General features: G+C 45.8%; 3 protein-coding genes across 15 annotated transcripts in view; 2 read left to right on the forward strand and 1 right to left on the reverse strand.

Moving 5' to 3' along the window:
• Positions 1 to 8,744, forward strand: part of gpat2 (glycerol-3-phosphate acyltransferase 2, mitochondrial) — a 59,481-nt gene extending 50,737 nt beyond the window's left edge. For all 11 annotated transcript variants that reach the window (XM_061816842.1, XM_061816841.1, XM_061816847.1 and 8 more), the window contains 5 exons: positions 757 to 879; positions 4,101 to 4,221; positions 5,249 to 5,317; positions 5,548 to 5,603; positions 8,106 to 8,744. In XM_061816842.1, the coding sequence (XP_061672826.1) occupies positions 757 to 879; positions 4,101 to 4,221; positions 5,249 to 5,317; positions 5,548 to 5,603; positions 8,106 to 8,222 (486 nt within the window). In that variant the 3' untranslated portion in view covers positions 8,223 to 8,744. The remainder of the gene's footprint in view (positions 1 to 756; positions 880 to 4,100; positions 4,222 to 5,248; positions 5,318 to 5,547; positions 5,604 to 8,105) is intronic.
• A 922-nt stretch (positions 8,745 to 9,666) lies between these two features.
• On the reverse strand, positions 9,667 to 13,645 carry fahd2a (fumarylacetoacetate hydrolase domain containing 2A). Of its 3 annotated transcripts, none has more exons than XM_061816857.1 (8): positions 13,321 to 13,645; positions 12,446 to 12,693; positions 12,149 to 12,365; positions 11,443 to 11,502; positions 11,222 to 11,384; positions 10,976 to 11,084; positions 9,945 to 10,032; positions 9,667 to 9,769 (listed from the first exon to the last, which is right to left on the reverse strand). In XM_061816857.1, exons 2-8 carry the CDS (start codon positions 12,691 to 12,693, stop codon positions 9,707 to 9,709), a joined length of 948 nt encoding a protein of 315 aa, XP_061672841.1. In that variant the 5' UTR covers positions 13,321 to 13,645; the 3' UTR covers positions 9,667 to 9,706. The 3 variants fall into 3 exon arrangements, with proteins under 3 accessions (XP_061672841.1, XP_061672839.1, XP_061672840.1); XM_061816855.1 differs by having other exon boundaries at positions 11,443 to 11,520; XM_061816856.1 differs by lacking the exon at positions 13,321 to 13,645 and having other exon boundaries at positions 11,443 to 11,520; positions 12,446 to 12,717.
• A 137-nt stretch (positions 13,646 to 13,782) lies between these two features.
• Positions 13,783 to 21,161, forward strand: zgc:152830 (uncharacterized protein LOC767682 homolog). The gene is made up of 16 exons (XM_061816851.1): positions 13,783 to 13,921; positions 14,398 to 14,439; positions 14,564 to 14,654; positions 15,313 to 15,461; positions 15,581 to 15,689; positions 16,288 to 16,415; positions 16,488 to 16,587; positions 16,710 to 16,785; positions 16,849 to 16,934; positions 18,392 to 18,496; positions 18,817 to 18,892; positions 18,961 to 19,079; positions 19,275 to 19,358; positions 19,430 to 19,487; positions 20,628 to 20,809; positions 20,895 to 21,161. The coding sequence occupies exons 1-16, from the start codon at positions 13,911 to 13,913 to the stop codon at positions 21,027 to 21,029; spliced, it is 1,551 nt and encodes a 516-aa protein (XP_061672835.1). The 5' UTR covers positions 13,783 to 13,910; the 3' UTR covers positions 21,030 to 21,161.
• The last annotated feature ends 590 nt before the right edge of the window (positions 21,162 to 21,751 follow it).

The following is a 21,751-nucleotide window of genomic DNA, read 5'->3' on the forward strand; positions in this document are numbered from 1 at the left end:
GTCCCTTTCGGGGTCGCCACAGCGTGTCATCTCAGATGTTTGGCACAATTTTTACGCCGGATGCCCTTCCTGACCGACGCAAACCCTTCTCAGGGAGTGGAGGCCCCAGTGGGATACGAACCCACAACCCCTGGTTTTCCAAACCAGTGCTCTAACCAAGTAGCCCATGATAAATGTGATCTGTGAACAAATGAGTCATTTCCGGCCTCATCTCATGCCTCAAATTTGAAATATATGAACCCACTATGGCCATAGATAAACAAAGTCATGTGATAACTAATAGATGAAACGGATGACATTCATTGTTACTGTAGCACTGTGTTATAAATAAGGTGCTTCTCTGGTGTAACAACAAGGTACGAGGGCAGCGGAGGCTGCAGGTTTTTGATCCTTGTGAAGTGAAGTGAAGTGAAGTGAAGTGATCGATGAGGCTAACTGCAATTGTCTTCCACAACCATCTTCGTTTCGCACTCTTGGACGCACGACGTCTGCGTTGCTTTTTTGCTGGGACATTTTGCTGCTTCACGCAACGCTGTAGCCCAGCGATGGCAGCAGATGGATGGACAAATCAAAAGTCCATTTATTGACATATAAACTGTATTGATGTGGCTTAGTAAAGTCGACGCCGGTTCAACCCCTCGTGAATATGTTGGGGATGACAGTGTTCTGATGAAGTCCTTTTTAAACCAGGAGGTCTTGTATTTGTTTGTGTTCATAAATGGATGCAGTTTGTTTCTGGAATGTCTTTCCGCACAGGTCCAGAGGAACAGTCCAGTCTGTGATTCTTGGAAGAGGGAGGGCATGCTGACCTGGACCCCCACAGACGAGCTGTATCAAAGCGATTCCGATTGCGAGGACGAAGATTTGTGCTCCTACAAGGTACCCGAAAAGCGCTATTAGGTTTTTCTGGCTCCATCACATGCCACAGAGATGCACCTGAGCTTCCACTACATGTTAGTTGTTGACCCAGTTAACGGAGGACTGCGGCTTACCAGGGTGCAAACGGGCCACTGCGAAACTGGCAAAGCCACAACACCAAAGACGCTTTTGATGCGAGTACATCTCCATAACAAAAGTAGCCGTGCAGACGAGATGCATCACTTGAATACCAATTAGCAATACGTGTGTCAGTTTTAATTGAAAGCTGTCACGAACGCATATGTGACGTTTCAAAGCACCACAGGGAAGCTCATCAACTCCCAAAGTGACTTTGAGGTGTGGCCTCTTAATGATTGACATCAAAGCACAACTAACCAGAACTGACATCCACAAACCACTCAATTCACTTCCTCTTTTCTTTTTCCCAGAACAATAGTTTATCTAGCATTCAAATGTACACTGATTCTCTCCCCCCCAAGCGGTGTTTTTCCATCCAAATGTTGTTTTTGACCTGAAGCTTTGAGAGAGGCAGTTAGTGCAACTCTTGCCTCAGTGAACATTTTCAAAGCTACCCAGGATTCAAAACTCTTATTACATTCTGCATTCTTCTCCGCAAGCCGCCGCCTTCTCTGCTCAGACTTCATTTGGAAAGACAAAAGGGGCATAGTTACATTGATGATAATGATGATATTTCATGTTTAATGCAACATTTGGAACTTCAAAATGTTCTCAAGCTCTGCTTTCCCAGGCCTTATGTTCGGTTTCAATTGTCTATATTGTGCTTGGTTGTGGTTGACTTTTGTTCCTTTTTTTGACGTTGCATATTTAATGCAATCAACAACGATTCTGTTTATAGGAACTCTTCCTTATAAGAGTCGTGCAAGATGTGAAATCTTCTTCATTTAGAACAAGGAAGAGATAAGAGTGTGTTAAGCTTGGACCGAGTGGCCTTCTTACCCGTTGGCGGTTCCCGTTCTAGACCGGTGCAATGACAATTGTGCAAAGGGAGCAGGTTAAAGTGACCAATCGTGCGATACTCTGCAAAATATATTACTAAGACTGAATGGACCAGTGGGACGTGAGTGAGCGTCCCAACAATTGCACGAGGCAGAAAATATGTTGTAGGTTCGCTGATCAAGAATTGAATGACTTCATTGCCAGAGGGGAAAAAAAATGTTCAAATGCTTGCTCGTTTTAACTTGCATTGATCGCGAGCGCTTTCCCAACGGAAGGAACTGGAAGGCTGGTGGCCGGGATGTGGAGGGTCCGAAAGGATCCTGCCTGCTCTGGACCTTGTCCTCAAGAGTGGGTAGAGGACTTGTTGTCCCTTCGATTAAAGTTAAAGAGCCATACGTCGTTGTACAGTGTACAGTATTGTTGCATGTAGTTGGATGGGGTGTACAACTCAACTCCAGCATACATGTCTCGTCGTATTGAGGAGTGAGTGGAATGGAATATTAGAAACTCCTTTGTGTAGTTCTGTTCACGTACGGTTAATAAGGAGTCTGGTGTGTTGTTTTAGCAAAAAAAATATATACATTTTCCCACAAGAAGTCAGCGTGTCTTGGTGGATTACTGACTTTGTAGCATGCCACCGTATTGACAGCATCCTCCTCTTGAGGCAAGAAGAATCCCTTCATGATTTTGTATGATTATGAGCGCCAATGCCAATACAGTCGAAGTTTCCCATTACAATGAATGGAAAAGAAATAATGCGTTCCAAGCCTAAAAAATGTGACTTTTTTTAGAGCTTTTTTTTTTCTTTTTTTTTTTTTTTTTGCTTTTCCTGATTGTAAACTGCATAGTAGAAATACATGCATAGTTGAAATACTATATTTAATAAAATAATTTAAGAAATATATTGATTTTTTTTTTTTTTTTAATTTTTTTTTTTTCCTTGAAATCTATGCTTTACCCTAGACCTGGAGTGCATTGCTGTATCTGTGGCGACTCGGCCCCCACCTTGTAAACTTTTTTTTTTTTTTTTTTTATTAACAAAAGCGCAGAATAACTTTAAACAAGCAACTTGTCTTCTTTGGAGCCATGATTAGGGGTTAATGTGGTAGTCCTCCATAAGAAGAAAAACAACAGTCACTACCGGGACACGTCCGTGTACCGAGGCTGCGTTATACACAATAACAAAAGGGCCCAGGTTGCGCCGCGCACGTTATGTCATTTCTGGGGTTTTTTTCAGGGGCCATTTGAATAGACAATAACAAAACGCGTCGTGGGTGGGTCGGCCGTATTGTTATTTCAGGGTTTTTTTTCAGCAGCGTCGGGATTCACTACAAAGCCCGTCGTGGGTCATCTGGTCGGGCTGCGCGCAATAAGGGGATGTTCAAGTAGCGATTTTTCGTCCAAAAACAGAAGCAAAAAAAATCTCAAAATTTGCGTTTGAAAACCGAGGAACGTTCACGAACCGAGGCTTTACTGTAATACAATTTCATAGAACCGGCTTCACAATATTCACATTTTCTGTATCTATTCCATCATTAAAGCAATTCAACTGTCTTAGTAAATTTGGAATGCATGAATGATCAGAAGAACACCTCCTACCTTATAACCCCCAAAATAGGTCACACAATTAAGATAATAAGACTTTGCTGGCAGAGCAACTGGTTGCTAGGACTGCAAAGCACAGGAAGCATTATGGACAGTATGACCATGCAAACAAAAAGACTGAAATGTTATATATGTTCATTTTAAACAGGTGCAGATGGCATTTTCACCATCTTAGCCAGGAAATATTGAGATTCTCATGACAGGAAGACTGTCAAACTATATGACCGCTTCCTTTGAATCGCTGACCTTTACAAAGGGAAACTCACGAGATTATTCACGGCAATAACCGATGGACATGTCGTAGTAGCTTGCGTCCATATTGTTGCTCACTTGAATGTGAACCTTAGCGGACAAGCGTGCATCCCCGTCCTCTGGGGCGCCACGAATGTTTTTATGAACTCTCATAACAATCCATAAGCACACACAGTCGCTGAATTATTTCAGCAGTCTGAGGAAAAAGATGAGCCGACGGGCTGCCGGACAAATTGACAAAGAACCAAATTTAAGAGAGCTATTCAGCTCCATTTCTGTGTGGCTCGACAGGCCAGCTGACAGCGACATTTCACAGGGAGTTGAAAATGTTCTTTCCTTAGTGAACTCTTGCAATCATCCTCCCGTTGACATTTCTATCAACCTCTTTCTTTCCCCTTGCTTTCAAGGTAGGCCAACCAAATCACTGCCCTGACATGCTCCTCTTCCTATGCAACATGCTAGCCGGACGTCTGAGGGTTCTCTCCTGGACCACCTCGTTCCTGGACCACCTCTACGCTCCTCTACCAGGTTCATTTCACGGTTTTTCCAGAGAAATAAAAGCAAAGTAACAGCTTCTGTCACCTCCTTGTCGTCATGTACTGTCTGTCATAACGATACACAGTTTTTACAGTGGAGCCTCGAATTTCAAACCTTTTTACATTTTGAAAACTGACCAAATTGTTGGAGGGAAAAATGCCGCAAGTGTTTTTTTTTTTTTTTTTTTTTTATGCCTACCCTTGTATTCCAAATAATATAATATTAAATATACATCTTGGGGTTCACACTTTTTAATGCCATAGTTAACATTTATTGTCAAACTAAACAAAAAAAAATAACTTTAAGTGTTCATAGCTTTTGCCTTATGGCCATCTGTTTAGCTTAATGCTAACAAACTATGGAAAATGCTATAAGCTAACAAATAGCATCGGTGCGATCTGTCACAATCCTTTGAGGAAACTAATATTTGGTGCACAAAGTCAAATAGTACTCACAGGGATATATTCTTAATCATTTGCGAAAAATGACAAATATTACCTCACTTTATCGTGTCAGTTGTGAAATTCTTACTCGTGTTTGCCAGATTGCCATATCACAAGGAGCAGCACATTGTCCGTGGGATTGAAGCAACAAAAGGGGCAAATTTCTTTTGCCATTCTATTTAAATATGTTGTTTCTGTATGTTTTTTTTTTTTTTATGAAGTACAATATCTATTTTTCTTATTTAAAATTGTGCAGAGAAGGGCCTCTTAAACAGATTATTTCCATTTACATTTATTTGAAGCATTAGTCGCAGAACAAAATAAACTTGTATCTCAATACACCACTGGAATATTGAGGTATGATATTTTGATTATATATTCTGATATATTATTTACGATAGGAACAAATCGCAGGTTGATCAGCACTGCAAAGGCAATTTTATTCCAACTTTGAGGTTCCACTTTATGAGGATATCTTCAGGCACTTGGGGACGATATTCTCCGTCTTCTATTATAGTGGACGCCAAATGATATGTCCAGACGAGCAGAATAACCTCCCTTCTTCTCTCCGGCAGAAGAGCATTTTGTGTCTCAGCTGTGCTTTCATCTGCGCGAGATAGCAAATAAGAAGAAAGAGCACTACGGTGAGCACATGCCCCTCAAAAGACACACCACACAACTCCTCCGCACATAACGCAGACAAAATCCCGTCTAATTGAAACCACTCAATGTAAAAAAAAAAAAAAAAAAAAAAACAGCTTGGAATAATGGCTCTCTTTTTTTTTTTTTTTTTTTTTTTTTGTCCATGTTTTTCCTTTATTGGATCTCTGTCTGTTCTTTTGAATGCCGCCTGCTTTTGTCCGATATCTCGTAGAGAGCTGCTCACAGGAAGCTACTCGTGCTGCCGTTGGAACGCTAAAAGATTTGGGGGTGAGTGACGGTCTTTTTATATGCTGTGTGTGCGCGTCCAGTGAACGAATATACATGATAAAATATGGATGACATCACATCAAGTAACTTTTGACTGCCCTTGTGAAAGTTGCAATAGAAAACTTACGGAATTCAACTTTGACTTTTGAGCGCGGTTTAGGGTTCCAAGGATGACCTTATGGCAATGAATAAAACAGAAAGTTTGAAAAGGCCAGATAAATGCTTGATGATGGCAGTTTGAGATTCAGCGCAAGGAGCAAGGCCACGAGCGGTCTCCTTTCAGATAACAATAGATAGCGTCTCATCTCCTCGGAACAAAGACGAGGAGAAGGGGGGCTTCAATCCGAGCTGAAGTGAACTCTGTTCTCCTGACGCGGGCCGCGGCTCGGCCAATCGCGCATCAAAGTCTCGGAAAAAGCGTCCAATCTCGGTCTTTTGCCGTTGACAAGTCAGCCCTTCGGCCGGCGCAGTCATCAGTCTGCTCCCGCTGTGTGAGACGGGAAGCGCTGTGGCGCTAGAAGTAGAGCATCGTTGACCTCCATATTCGTAACTCTTTCAACAGACAATTATGAATTCACTTATCAGGGTCATCACTCCCAAACGCGTTTGTTTTTTCTAATTGGGTTCCACTTTACCGGCGACACGTTATGGAAAACTTTTCAATGACTTTTTGAAGTGTCATTTGGCTGCTTGCGAAAATAGAATTTGTTTGGGTTTGATGGGGACGTGTGGAAATGGGGCCCTTCCACTTAACTGGCGTTCACGTGATTTGATCAAAGAATTGAAGTCAAAATGCATTTGGAATAAGCAAATTGTCCCGCGCAGTGATCTGGAAAGATTCAATTTGCTGTGTTGTCGCTTAGGCGAGTTTCCCGGTTTGTCTCCCAACCGCAAATCGGGCAGGGACTTGAATGAGGAGCATCCCTACATCACGACAAGACCTCATTTTGCTCGGCTTATATTGCATGCCTTTTTCCTTCCGACACCTTTTTCATACAATCCAAAAATGGATGGCATATTTAAACCAGGTAACAGACTTTTATGGACCTACATTTTGCATAGAAAGTGGTTACAAAAAAAAAAAAAAAAAAAGGTTCAATGGAATGGGACCTTTAAGAAACGCTTTTGTCTTTGAGTCCTGCATGTCAAATCGATGTGAAAGCGTTTTTATTCGCATCCCATATTGCGGATTCAGAGTCGTGCGTGCAAGCCACAGCGTTCAGATTGAAAATGTTTAATAAAGTATTAGATGTTTAAAAATAGATAACAAGCATCAGAAGATGGACTTCAGGTGGTGGATCAAAAGCCCGATACGTGATGCAGCTCTTGCATTGGAGCGGACGGTCGCTTAGCAACCTGATTATTTAGACCAGGCGGTTTCCAACTGGAGGCCCGCGGGCCATCTGTAGCCCCCGCCTTACTGTGAAAGTTACATGATAGTGCGGCCCTAAAGTTTTATATGAACGGCACTTTTACAGTGTTGTGTGCGGAGCTAACGAACCTACCGACGACGGTGGGCTTGTGGCTCTTGGGGACGTGACGTTGACCAGGCATGATGCAAGCAGGGAAACATTTTTCATTGGGTGAAAGTTACAGTGGCGTTGCCATGGAGAGTTTTAGTAGTTTTTAGTAGTTTTGCACACAACTTGTTTACTCCACCAGCTTCCTTGCTTATCTCATTTTGTCTTTAAAGGATATAAAGGACATGTTTTAAAATTTCTCATTGAAACTGCGCACATGTGCGCCGACGCTGCGGCCCAGCCTCGGCCAGCGCGTGCCTTCGGCGGCCCCCGAGGTGAATTGAGATTGAGACCGCTGATTTAGACAGTTATATTAAGAATGTATTGATTTCACTCTCACAGAGTGGCAACGTCCAACTCCATATATTATATGATCAAACACAAAACAACCTTGAGCCGTCACCTAATCACGGCGGAGGGGTTAGCGTATCCCGATGATCCTCGGAGGTTAGTTACACCCCTGGTAGGGTCAGCCACGGCAGAACGGTCCTGGGTGAGGGACCAGACTAAGCACGGCTCCCATAAACCCCAGCGATGAATGCAAAAAATTGAATGGGGGTTTCCCTTGACCGGATGAGGGTCACCGGGCCGAAAGGGCAACGCCATGAACTCATCACCGGTGGGAGGGGCCATAAGGGGTCGGGTCGCGAAGGAGAAATGCTGGGTGAGGTCGAGAAGTTCTGACTAGATATGGAATATATATTCCAGCCTCCATTTCAGAAAGACAAAGTCCTGGTCATGACACGACTAAAGCATTTCGGGATCGGCATGATTACAAAATAAAATGTACATCAAAAAGATTAACAAATAACTTGTAGACATGACAACCGTGTACTTTTTGGACTTAGTTTAATCACTCATTACTACCTGTTCTAATCTAGTCACTTTTTTCCAAACATTTTCATGATTTGAAAAAAGTCAAACTTGTAGGCTGAGAAATCAGACCAATATGGTTACAAATCCATGTTCATGCTCTCATTAGGTCCTGATGGAGGAGCAGCGCGAAGGAGGAGTCTTCCTCGGGGTCACGCCTTTGTTCCAGTCGGCGGAAAACAGGCAGAAACTTCATCGTTTCATCTCTCAGTACATCTACAACTAATATGATAAACAGCGGCGTTCAATGTTAGTGGTCGGAGTTAAAATGCTGTTTTATGATTGCGTGGCTGCACGCTGGTTGCAGAGGCCTTTGGGGTTAATTGCATTGAGATTTTTCAGTTATGAGACATTGATTGAAAGTTTTTCCTTGGTAATATCATTAGCATAAAGCTGCAGGAGATGAGGATTACGAGTCTGCCGTAATCAGATGTGTGGCGCCGCCGTAGTGTCACGATGCGGAGTCCTTTCCATCGTGTTTACATTGCAACCAGGGCACTTTTGCTTGGAACCGTTCTTGCTTTTAAGTGGGTTATTTCACGTGGTAATGGGTGCCCTTGCTAATGAGGCCCACTTCTGTTCGTTTCATTTCACTGATTGAGGTTGTTTTTTTTTTTGTCTTGTTTATGAAGACTAAAGGACTTTCAACAGCCCCTTTTCTGCCGCCATTCTTCATTCAAAGTGGATGCCCGTTCCATGAGTTCTATCACATGAGTCCGGACAAAATAATAAAGAAATGCAACGTCAATTCGTTTGTCAGGATTACAGTCAGAAGCTGTAAATCCAGCATGAAACTCTACTGCCCTCCGGTGTCGACTTGCATAAAATACACAATCGGAACTCTTCCCTCCATTCCTGCAGGTTGTGTGGATTGACGTGAGTATTCTCAACTGTTAATGCGTCACCAATATACCTTTCCAGCCATCCACAGCCGTTTTCTTAACCGCTTATCCTCACGAGGGTCGCGGGAGTGCCGGAGCCTATCCGAACTGTCATCGGGCAGGAGAGAGACAACAGTCGCACTCGCAATCGCACCGACGGGGCAATTTTGAGTCTCCAATGACTGTTGCATGTCTTCGGGATGGGGGGGGGGGGGGGGGGAACCGGAGGAAAAACCCACGCGGGCGCGGGGAGAACATGCAAGCGGGATTGATCTCTGGACCTCAGAACTTTACAGCTGTGCCGCCGCAATATACTCAGATTGGGGAAATTATTAACTGCAAACAATCATCCTGGAGCACAAATTGTACAACAAGTTGCACATAACTGAAATATTTCTGCAGGCACTTACTGTACCGTGTACTGTAATTTTGTATCCATTGTGTTAGGTGATCGAGTCACATTTTCTTGGGAAGCCTGGAAAAACTTCAATTAAGTTTAATAAATATCGGTTGCATTTACATAAACTGAATTTTGATTTTGAAATTGTTATTGGTTGCGCGTTGACAATTGTGCGCGTAAATGCACAACCAATACGGTCGAGCGATCATCTTCAGAGTAATTTTACCACAGGTTGCATTACCATCGTTAATATCTCCATAGAAATGTATATATTTTCAAATGTGCATGCTTATTACAGAACTGCAGCACATGTACCATTTCATACGAAACGACATGGGAGGCGGATTTGGTCCGCCTTGTGAGAAACTTTTTTTTTTTTTTTTGGTGAAGGTGAAGTTTGCAGCAGCTGACGTGAACGTTTGTGGCAGTTCAAAGCACTTTGTTGATGATGGAGCCCAGCTGGTCTATTTGACACTCCACCACATCCCCTTTCTGAAAGACAACAGTTGGATGAGAGCAACACTATTTTGAACGCGTCTCATTAAAATGTTGCAGCTGGTTCCACGGCGCAACAGTTTTTAAGTCGTCTATGGAGCTCGGTTTACGTGCAAGCTTTTCTTTTTTTTTTTTTTTTCTTGCATCTTTTAGCCTTTTGATACAAAATCACCTTGAGGAAGACGGGCGGCTTCCGGAACACCCCCACGCCGGGAGGGGTGCCTGTCAGGAACACGTCTCCGGGAGTTAATGTCACAAATCTGGCGGGGGGGAGAACACAGGCAAGTTGAGACACATTGTAACCATCGTGCCTTTTTACACTGAGGTTATTATGCACATTACAGCAACAAGATGAAAACCACAGATGTTGGAAATTTATCATTGATGTTTTTGTTACTTAATTCTTAAAATATTGCACAGATCCATGTAATGTTTTTTGTAGTATGTGGGCCATTGTATCGAATCTGTGCCATTTGCAAGGGGAGAGGGCGCTTAAATACAAGCTAAAATAATGTTTTGCATTATTCCTTATCCCAACTAATGCATTGCTTAAGTTTATATTTAAAAAAAAAAAACAGTTTAAATATACACTTTAGACTTTCTTGGCCTTCCTGTCAATGCTGTTACTTCAACATGTCACCCCTATGAAAGAATTTGAATATTCCACATGCTACGTCTCATCATTTGGATCCTCTAAAGGCCTGGAAGGCAAAAAGTATTTTCACTTCTTATTTTGTCTGTATATTGAATAATATTTCAACTTTGACTGAGGATAATTTTGGATTCAATCACTTTGATGTCTAATCATGATATTGGGATGTATGCCATGGCGGGCAAAATCATACGTTTTGCTGGAATGACCCATATACAATAAACATCCATCCATTTTCTGAGCTGCTTATCCTCACAAGGAGTGCTGGAGCCCATCCCAGTTGCCAACAGGCAGGAGGCGGGGTGCACCCTGAACCGGTCGCCGGCCAATCGCAGGGCACATTGAGACAAACAGCCGCACTCACAATCACACCGACGGGGAAATTTAGAGTGTCCACCGAATGTTGCACGTTTTTTGGGCTGTAGGAGGAAACCGCAGCGCCCATCCAGAGAAAAGCCACGCAAACTCCACACTTGCGGGGTCCTCAGAACTGGGAGGCCGAGCCGCCGTACAATAAACGGTTCCCTGAAAAGAAGAATTGGCAGCCTCACTTTGAAACCCAGGCGATGAGTTCCTCGGTCTTGAAGATCATCTGATCGGTATTGCCGCTCTGGACTTCCTCTCCGTTGACGAGGCAGCGAATTCCCAACTTGTGCGGATCTGAAGGTGACGACATGTTATGACAATCTAATATCTTTAAACAGAAAGCATTTGTATTGGCTCGACGAGCGCAGCAAAGGTGAATAGAAGCGAGGACGTGAGTAAAGAGGAAAAGCTGCCGGCGACGTGCGAGTCACCTGTGACGGCGTCCGCGGTCACTAACGCGGGGCCGAGGGGACAAAAGCTTTCAAACGTCTTTCCCAGCAGCCACTGCTTTCCGTTGCGTTTCATTTGCCAGTCGCGCGCGCTGACGTCATTGGCCACCGTGAAGCCCGCCACGTAGGAGAGGGCGTCCTCCTCCTAAACGGCCACACGCGTGAGGAGCTTTCGGGGGTTGCGCGGCGGCGGCGACGCTCACCTTGACGTGCTTTCCTCTGCGTCCGATCACAAACGCCAGCTCCGCCTCCCAGTCCACCTCCTTTACGCAGGAAGCGCACTGTTGTAAACGTGAAACTACTTGGACTACTCTCGTATTTGCGTCCACGTTGTTTTGTCTCCATTTATGCCGCGCTGGAGCGACTGCCCGGTTTGGCCCTCTCCACGCCGTTTTAATCAGTGTCGGCATAAACAAAAAAAATGTATTAGCGATTGAACATGTTCTGTTGTTTGTGGCTAGCAATACATTATCGCAGTATAAGCTGTAGTAGCAACTTGATCAGGGCAGTGTTCATCTCCCCCCCCAACCTTAGGAGACGTGAGGGTTCCACCCAGTGCCAATATGTCCCCTACGACTGAGCGATGACCGCCCGTGATGTACGCCCAACCCCCCCAAAGTCAGCCGGGAAAGGCTCCAGCTCACCTGCGACTGTGACCTTAATGATGACGAGCAAAAATGGGTGGATGAGATTCTTCCCAATTTGGGGATTTCTGCCTCTACAAGTTTTCTGTCCTATAGTTTTTTTTTTTTGCATAATGCTGCTGCAAAGTTAAGGGGAATTGTTTTTATGAGCCGAAATCATACATTTAAGAAGATGAATTCTGAAAACTCTTATTTAAAGTTATACTACAATGCTGGAAAGGAGGAGTGATTTTGCTTTCACTCTGAATTGTCATCGCAAACTCACGCGGCTCTCGGAAGGCAGAACGATGTCATCGTACGGCCCCGTGATGGCGTTGGAGAACTTGCTGAAGATGACGGGCTCCTTCGGGATTGCGGCCTTCTGTTCCAGGCAGTGGTCGCGGTAGTTGAGACCCACGCAGATGACCTTCTCTGGGGCTAAAATGGGAGACGACAGCCTCACGTCCGAGCGGTCCAGCACGCAGCGGCCAGACGACAACGCCCTGAAGGGGGGGGGGGGGGGGGGGTGACGACGAGGTTCACGTCATGTCCGTGACTTGATGCGTGTGCGTGCGCGCGATACCTCCGTGCGCACGCCAGACCCTCATCTCCCAGCTCCAGAAGGCCTTTCATCGTGGAAGGCACGGAGGGCTCAAACGCCTTCAGGTCCACCACGCCGAGGCCCGCAGCCTGCTCGACTCCCACTCGGATGGCGCCTCCATCGCCGCGACGATAGAACTGCACCAGGCGCAAGCCCCTTTTCTGGTGGTTCTTCGGCTGTCTGAGGGAGAACAAGCTGCGGATGCCCACGGAACCCATAGGAAGTCTCATCTGTTGACGAGGTCCAAAAGTGCACAGTATGTATGGAATCGGTCCGTTTGCTTCATGATTACAATTCAAACTCAATGTTAGTTTTATGCATTATCATCAGTTTTGTGTTTTTTGTCTGGATGTTTTACAGCAAAACGATTCAGACTGCAAACTACAACCAGAATAATAACCCAACCATGTATCTGCTAAAGTCCTCGCTAGGGTCCCAGGTGGGGCTGGTGCGCACACCCTGGACTTGGTCACGAGCCCACTGCAGGGCGCAACTCTTTGCACTCACATTCACTCCTAATCTAACAAGTGTGGAGGTTGCATGTCCCCCCCCGGGTGCCTGCGTGGGCACTCGGCTTTCCTCCCACATCCCAAAAAGATGCAACATTAACTGGACACTCCACTCTTGTCTCCGTGTGCACTGCGACTGGCTGGCGACCAGTCCAGGGTGTGCCCCGCCTCCTGCCAAGGTGATAGCTGGGATTCAATTTCAAACACGACTGCGTTAAAGGTGCAAAGGCGGTGATCGCATTGGTTGTCTTGTCAGCTAGTCTGATGAGGACATTTTCAAACATCATTACATACGTTAAAAAAAAAAACAAAACAAAACGTGCGTTCTCAGTTAATCTTACTGCTTACCTGAAGCTCGAGCAACGTGATCTACTTTTGCAAGATTTCAGAGGTCATTGAAGCACAGTTGCTGGTTCCTGCTCGTCCTCCCAAAACTCGACTTCCACAACTTCCGCTTAGCTGCTGTGGCTCATTTTTCATTTATTCGCGCTCCCACTGAAACATGGTTAAATAATGTATACGGCCACGGAAATAATCCCATGTATCCACATGAACTAGGTATTATTAATAATAAGTTGCGTACGCATTTTTTTAATTAAAAAAAAAAAAAAATTCCCGTCAGGCATTTCCAAGCACCGTTCACGGTAAACGGAACATATTGTGTTGTATTGCCCGAAATGGACATTTGTGGTTCAAAAACAGAAAAAAATAATATTGGTTAATATGAGTGACGTGAATATGTTTTTGAAACAGTTAATACTAAGCTAAATGTGCATTGAAATTAGCTACTTGTAATTACGATTGTGCAACTCCAACATTTTTAATGCACGTGAATGCAACCCGTGTGCCACTCGGGGAGATCATGTGACCACACGGTTGCCAGTTCCATTCTTTCCAGTCTTCGCCTTTGACGACGAACGAGCCAGTCCAGCGTCATCATGTGCACCAGGTAATATCTGCGCATTAACAACAATCTGTGAGACTTCTTTTACGAAGTCACGTGCCAGATTTTAATTTGCGGAGTGCATTGGTCGATGATTGACAATGTGTGGACATAAAATGGAATGTTTTTTGGGAACGATGGAATGTTGAATTCAGTGGACTTTTGCTTTCCGTTTCGTTCTGTGTCATTTGGCCTTACTGGAAATGTCGACTTGACGGACGTTTTTTTTTTTTTTTGTTTGTTTTGTTTTTTGTTCTCTCTCTCTCTCTCTCTCTTCTCTCTCTCTCTCTCTCTCTCTTTTTTTTTTTTTTTAAAACGTACAAGTCGAGACACTCTTTGTTCAGAAGAGATTGAAGATAAACACGGACCAAAGGTCCTCCCAGACTTTGAACAGTCTGTTACGCACCGGCATCTTTGACTTCTTATCTGTCCAGCCCGAAGTTGTCTTAACTCTGACCTTTTTCTCTTGTTGTTTGTTGTAGTGTGCAGCCCATCGAGTGGACCACTGAGGTCAAGGACCAGAAGTGAGAACAAAAAGCCGCCGACTCACATCCTCTTTTTTGTTGTTGTTGTTGTTGCTGCTGGTTTTCATATCCTGTGCATGCAGACACTTTGTTGATTATGCATTTTTTTCCCCCCCACATGCAGATTTGATGGCATCATATTGGTGACCCACATCTATGATGATTTGCCCTCTGAACTTGAGTGTCTGAAAGCCCCCCTGCAAGACTACAACTCTGTAAGTTTTCCATGTGTACGTAGACAATATTATACTTATGTAAAACCTCTTGGGTCTCAGGGTCTTGATTGCAGAACGTGGTTATCGACGTCGCTATTGGGCGTGTTCGCTGCTGAGCCTGGCTTCTTCCTTCACTTTTTATTGGAATTTTGAAACAAAGATGATTGTTGTCAAAGATTAAAAAAATAACATACACGTGCCATATTCGTATTTCTTTCTTTCGGCTTGTCGTCTCAGATGAACGCTCATATTTGTTTGGCACAGTTTGTACGCCGGATGCCCTTCCCGATTTACACTATGAATATGGCACATGGACTCGCTAAAGCGTCCAGCAAAAGTCAATGCAGCTCTGCTTACCGTGTGGTGTGGACGCAATTCCAAGAGTTTTCGCACCTGTAGACGTTTCACTTTAGTTGAATGTAGCCATTGCTTGAAAGTGGCTCTGAACCTTCACCCAAGATAACAGATCATGCAGAGAGAGGGAGCACTTGTAGGTAATATGAAAATGAGCCACACTGTCGGGTAGAACGGCAAACTCTTGACTCCTTTTGACTAATGAACGGATAACAACGCCCGAGTCAAAATGGATCTGTTTTGGGAACACATGAAACTTTGAGCTTTGTACATCATAACGTGTCACGATTCAACGTTTGAACAGGTGGACAGCGGACTGGGGGAGGAGGTGGTGCTCCTGAAGGTCCCCGGTCTCCCTGGCAACCGCCTGGTGTTTTCCGCCACCGGCCCCGTGGACCGCGACTACGACGACGTCCGACGGTTCAGCGACGCGGCCGTCAACGCCGTCAAACGGTCAGCTCGTGTTCGCGCCGGGAGAGGGGATGGGAGGGGAGGGGGCGGGGAGGGGGCGGGAGCGGTTGTTCTTCAGACTTTTTTTTTTTTTTTTGCATTACTCACACGTGTCTTTCCAGGGCCTTGAAAGCCGGAATGCAGCGGCCCTTACTGATCTGCCCCCCGCACAAGGACTACAAGAACAGCACGCTGGTGGCTGCGCTCGGGGCTCTTCATGCGCTCTACATGGTTCGGTTCCGTCCGCACGTCAAAACAATCGGACTGCTGTTGCGCCCGTTTTGCACTTTCCCGTACAAGGCCGTCAAATGTCACGCAATCTTACGTCCGCCGTTGTCCTAGAAGAATATCCTCATGTTGGAGGTGTACTCAAGAGTGGATTTTACTCAATTTTAGGGTCCGAAACGGGTGGAGGCCGACAATCCTAAATAATGTTCAATATTGGCGACTGGAACGCTTGATGAGTGCGGGGAAAGCAGACTGCCTGAATTGTGACGTGGAACCGAAACTTGCCAATCCAGACCTGGCCTAAAACTTTACTTTACTTTCATTTTTTTTTTTTTTTTTGGTACAAATGTGGGCTGATTTGGAAAAATCCCGATGTTTGGTCCAAATAGCATGCGACCCACAAATTGGATGCACGCTATTGCTCGTGACTTGATTCACACAATTTTTCCCCTCGATCGGCACGATGCGTGCAAACTCATGAGCGTGACTCGAGCATTTTTGTTTGATCTCCACGTTGACGCTTGCATAGCTGTCGGTCGTGTCACGCGTCGCTTGAAGCGTACACGCCGATGCAGTCACAAATCTGTGTGTTCCCTTTCAGCCTCTGGAAGTGAGGGAGGCGAACATCAAATCGTCCAAGCACAAAGTGTGCGCGCTGGGTCTGTGGGCGGCTCGCGAGAGCCACGCTCAAAGGCTGGCGGAAGTGGCCGGTGCTCTGGAAAGCGGAAGGTACAAATACGTCAGCTCCGGCTCTCGTGATTGCGCCGTCGGAGCCCTCAACCCGGACGTGCGCTCTCTCAGGCTGGCGTGCCGTGACATCGGCGGTTCTGATCCCGAGCGAATGGCCGCTCCCCGTGTGGCCGACTACGTTGCGGAACTCTTCAAGGACGGCCCCGTGCAGGTTGTCGTTTCACATGCAGATCAGAATTTGTGACGTCTGCAGGAAAGCTTTTGTCGCGATGTAATAAGTAATACAGTATTTGTCGTGGATAATATTGATCTAAAGAACATGTCGCCTTTCAGGTGGCGGTTATCGACGATGTCAAAGTTCTGGAGAGGGAGTACCCGTGCCTGGCCGCCGTCAACCGCTGCGCCAACAGTAAGGCCACATCTCGCCGGCGGTTCTTAACCCGCGAGCTCACTTTGGGGTTCCGTCGCGCAGGCGTCCCCCGTCACCGGGCCAGAGTCGTCAAGTTGGAGTACTGCGGCGAGGGACCCGTCGGGAAGACGCTCATGCTGGTGGGCAAGGTGAGACCAGGACAGCCGTAAATGAAAAGCTAAGTACAGGCGTATTTGCGCATTTATGGAGGACCGACACTTTGAGATGACAAGAAGTCTCTTTTCGTTCTTACAATGATGACAAAAGTACTTCTCACTATGAACGTAAATCAATTTGATTTGCCATCACGATGGCGACCAGTTCTTGGCGACAAGTGCTTGACTTTTGTTCGTTTGATTATTTTGTCTTTATGCGAAAAGTTGTCCAAATGTGTATTGGCAACGTCAAGCACGAATGCTTTGTTTGGCCTCCTCGCCGTCTGTGAACGGCTTTCCATCGCTCACTTCCACTTTGCTTGCATTTGAAGGAGGACGGAAAAGAAGTGCACCCCACGATTCTCAACCACGCCCTGAAGCCGTTCTCCCCGACTTCTTTCTTTTATTTGCTTTCCCAAGGTGGGGGGGGGGGGGGGGCAGAAGCATTAATGATGGGTCACATGTCAAGCGAGTGAATGAAAACGAACATTCGTAAGCGTCTTGGAACTGGAAAGTGTGGCTGAAGTTCTCCTCAGGCTGGCTCCGTCTGGTCTCCAGGTTCTTCCTCTTTTTGCCGCAGAACTTTCTCCCTCCACAAAGGCTGCTCGTTCGTGTCGAAAACTTTGCTTCTCCTCGTCTTTTTTTCTTTGAGCGACTTTTGTCAAAAGTGTTTCCACGATGAGTTGTTGCGACCCGCTCTGCGTTCGACCCTTACCTTCCTGGCGAAGCAAACTGTCTCAACCTCCTTTGCGTTGGCCACGTCACATGTACAGTGTGTCGTTAAGAGGACGCTGCGAGCCGTTTGCAGCCGTCAAAAGAGCCAGATATGGCTCGTGAGCCATAGCTTTCCGACCCCTGACCTATGCCCATGCAATTAAGTAGATTTTAACCAAAACAAAAAAAAAATGAGCAAACAGTTCCGTCCACACTAACAAAAACCAAACGCACTGAATTAGCAGGTGAGCACATGCCAGGCAACAACCTGAAAACGTTTTAGCCAATCGTGAGCTTTGAAGCAAGTCTGACATTCATTTTCTGTTGTCAAAAGGTAAGAAAGTTTATTTTGGGCTTGTCCCGTTAGGGGTCGCCAGAGCGTAACATCTCAGATGAACGCTTGTATTTGTTGGCCACCGTTTCTACGCCGGGTGCCCTTCCTGACGGGGGGGGGGCAGTGGGATACGAACTCGCAACCCCAGGTTTACTAAACCGATGCTCTAACCACTGAGCTATGCTAATTAGGATCTTTGGTAAGATGGTGCCTGGCATCTGATTTTAAACGTGAGCCAAAGTGAACCATATAAGGATTGGTCAATCAATCTCAGGGCGCGACCATTCACCCACACATTGACACCGAGTGCCCTGAAAAGGATGTTTGTTAAAAATTGGACTCTTCGGTTTGATGTCTCGGCTGTAGAGTTTAAAGCTGCATTTGTCGATTTGCCGGCGCGCAGGGAATCACGTACGACACGGGCGGAGCGGACATCAAGGCCGGCGGTTGCATGGCGGGGATGCACAGAGACAAGTGCGGCGCTGCAGCCGTCGCCGGCTTCTTCCAGGTGAGCCACGTCCGGGCCAGTGAGGCAGGGCGGTACCGCGGTCGTCAAAACCTCGCCTCTCTCTCTGTACGGGATCGGGACTGAGCCCTTTCAAACATGCGGTGGGGCCTCTCATGTTTGGTCACAGTGCTTGCGGGCGGGCGGGCGGACGGACGGACGGACGGACGGACGGAGGTCTTTGAACAAAGTTGATCCTAAAATAAAGTCAAATGTCATTTCAAAGTCTTATCTGACTTGTGATATCCAGAAAAACAAAGTTACATCGGGAACTGCAGATAAGATTCATGTGATTGATACGTTGATGCCGTTTCCCATTTTAGATTTTAGCTAAGCTGAAGCCCAAAAACCTGAAGGTTGTTGGTTCCATGGCCATGGTGCGCAACAGTGTGGGTTCAGGTTGGTGCCGTTTTGGAACAGCGCTGAATGGAATTCTGAGAAGAACGTAAACGCGTTTTGCGTTTCAGACTGCTACGTGGCGGACGAGCTGGTGGTGTCGCGAGCGGGCCGCCGAGTCCGAGTGGGCAACACGGACGCCGAGGGGCGCATGGTGATGGTTGACCTGCTTTGTGAGATGAAAGAGAAGGTCCGAAAGTGCACGCATTTGACTCCTTTTCCGGCCTTGCCGTTAAAAGTCAGCAGAGATTATGACGAGCGATTCTCGAGACGGTCGCGACTGTCCGTCGTTTGTTAGCGTGAATCTAAACGTGCTCGTTTGAAATATGTAATTACCTTAGTTCAAAGTTGACTTTTTTTTTTTTTTTGCTTCACTTTCTCACAGGCACTATCCGAGACTTCCCCGCAACTGTTTACGATCGCGACTCTGACCGGCCACGCCATCAGAGCCATGGGACCCAACTACTCGGTGAGGACCCACGCCCAAGGTTGTGCATGAATAGATGTTGTTCATCTTGCCCACTTTCAATCTCTCCGTAGATTATCATGGATAACGGACCCGCCCATCGCGCCGGCAATGCGGCTAATTGGCAGAAAGGTGAGACCGCGTGGTTGGGAAGTCACGGGCACGCGTGAGAAGTCAATTTTCCCATGCCCCCGTGTCGTCGTCTGACCAGCGTGGGAGCGTATTCATTTTTTTGTGGGCATAGTTTAATGCCCACTGCACGGAATAAGATCTTAAGATAGTGGGGAAGGGACCCGTCTACTTTTGTCACATGGTTGGCTTTTTTTTTTGGTTTGCTTTTTTTTTTTTTTAAATCTGGCCAGTTGAGATGATGAAAACGTTTTAAGATACAGCTCAAGGATTCAGCACTTAAAACCTATTCAATATCTTGACGAACATAAACACGACTTTTGGGGAACTTTTAAGTATGACTAGACCTGTCCCGAATTTTTGTAAACCAAATTTTAATCAGCTGGTTTAGTGGTCCCGTGACCTGAGTGAAGATTAAAGGATCTGAAAATGAGTGGATGGGTTTTTTTGTTCTTCAATTGAATAATTGCCCGATCAAAGAATGAAAACTTGTTCAAGTTTAGCCATCTCTGTGGAATTTTCTACAAGCACGTCGACTGCGAACTTGAAACACCTGCAAAATCCTGCAGATAACAGTTGAAATACATATTCGCCGACCCGAATCTGCGCTCGTTGAGCTTTTGAGGGCAGCTAGGTATTGATGCACTGACGTCTTGGAATTTCAGCCCGTTTTGCCAGTGATTGGAAAATTGTCATCCCAGTCAGAGAAGACGTCCCCCAAAAAGCAAACAAAATGAGATGTGTTGAGAAATCATTTTTACTCTGATTCGAAGGTGTTTGTTTGTTTTTACCCGATTCACTCAACGCCGAACCCCAACATCAACCCAGTGTTTTTTTTCCACCACCACCACCACCACCAACAACAACAAAAAAATGTCTGCGATTTTCCAAATTCTTACTGCGTTGTACTTTGGTTGAGACGGTTGTTCCAAGCCTACTCGGGACTTTGACAGACTGTCACTTTTGCTGGATCTTGCCACGTTCCCAGCGAAAAATCAATCCATTTGTTTTATTGTTTTTTTTCCTTCCATTTGCTCACGATGGGGACAAAATGATGAATGATCCCTCTTCTATTCTTGTCATTTGGGATCTTCCCCAAATTCCATGCATTTTTCTGCCAAGAATAATTGACTTGTCACGCAGCCGGGGAGGTCCTGGGCGACCCGTTGGAAGTGTCCCGCATCAGGAGGGAGGACTACGAGTTCCACAAGGGGAAATCCGAGTACGAGGACATCCTCCAGTGCAACAACCTGCCGTCTTCGGCGACCCCTCGAGGACACCAGAGCCCGGCGGCCTTCCTCATCATGGCGTCCGGCCTGCACAAGGTGATCCCGCGCAGAAACGACCCGGCCCCATTTCTCATCCCAGATCTAAAACGATTATTATTCTATCGGCCTTCCCCCGACGCAGCACGGTGTGGATTCCGAGTCGCCTCTGCCGTACTCCCACATCGACATCGCAGGCTCCAGCGGGCCCTTCCCGGGGGTGCCGACGGGAGCGCCGATCCTCGCCATGGCCACCAACTACTTCCTGTCTGATCTTTAGACCTCGAGTGGCAGGAAACTACCCCAGGTTGAAAAATGATTTTTAAAACGCCGTCATTGTTAAGTGGCAGGCCGCATGTCGCCGGATGCCGAGCGTTTCCCATTGGTTAATAAATATCCTCTGATCACTTGATTTTTTTTTTTTTTTTTGTTAACCGATGATGGTGTTGGGTTTTGCTCGCCGTGCCCACTTGGGGATGTTGTGAACGTGAACGCCACGCGAGTCCGGGATTACACCCCCGCCCGTCGCCCACTTTCAGGACAAAGGGATTGGCCCGTGTTCAGGAAAAACAACAATGTCATTAAGAATAGTTGAACAATTTTAACATTAACCAGACACACAACAGCACTATGAAATTCACAGACATTACTTTAAAAACTATTTTAAGCATGATTAGTGCTTGAATATTGATTCTCAACCATGGGAAATGATCCAATTTACCTCACCTGGCCTGAAAAATTTAGCCATGACAAATAATGTAATGTTAAATCTGCGTGATATATAGTGGCAGAATAAAATACTTCACTCGATGTCAGAAGGTACAATAAACCACCTGTTGCCATTCACGAAACAAAACAATAACTTTGTATACAACGAAACAAGCGTAGAAGTATCATTGAACAGACATTGAGGGGAAAATAACCAAAAGAAAAGATTATGGAAAAAAAAAATTGAAAACATGAGCGGGGACAGACAGATTTGGACACATAATTGAGTTTTGA

Source organism: Syngnathoides biaculeatus, chromosome 4 (genome assembly GCF_019802595.1).
Source record: "Syngnathoides biaculeatus isolate LvHL_M chromosome 4, ASM1980259v1, whole genome shotgun sequence".
Classification (NCBI taxonomy): Eukaryota; Metazoa; Chordata; class Actinopteri; order Syngnathiformes; family Syngnathidae; genus Syngnathoides; species Syngnathoides biaculeatus.

Excerpts from the sequence above, each read along its gene's own strand:
- zgc:152830 (XM_061816851.1), top strand. Across the intron at positions 18,497-18,816 it reads CCGTCGCCGGCTTCTTCCAG|ATTTTAGCTAAGCTGAAGCC; the intron begins GTGAGCCACGTC and ends TTCCCATTTTAG. Across the intron at positions 19,359-19,429 it reads CCATGGGACCCAACTACTCG|ATTATCATGGATAACGGACC; the intron begins GTGAGGACCCAC and ends ATCTCTCCGTAG.
- fahd2a (XM_061816855.1), bottom strand. The coding sequence starts at position 12,693 with ATGAGACTTCCTATGGGTTCCGTGGGCATCCGCAGCTTGTTCTCCCTC. Across the intron at positions 11,085-11,221 it reads GACCGCGGACGCCGTCACAG|ATCCGCACAAGTTGGGAATT; the intron begins GTGACTCGCACG and ends CGTCACCTTCAG. Across the intron at positions 9,770-9,944 it reads AGCCGCCCGTCTTCCTCAAG|AAAGGGGATGTGGTGGAGTG; the intron begins GTGATTTTGTAT and ends GTTGTCTTTCAG.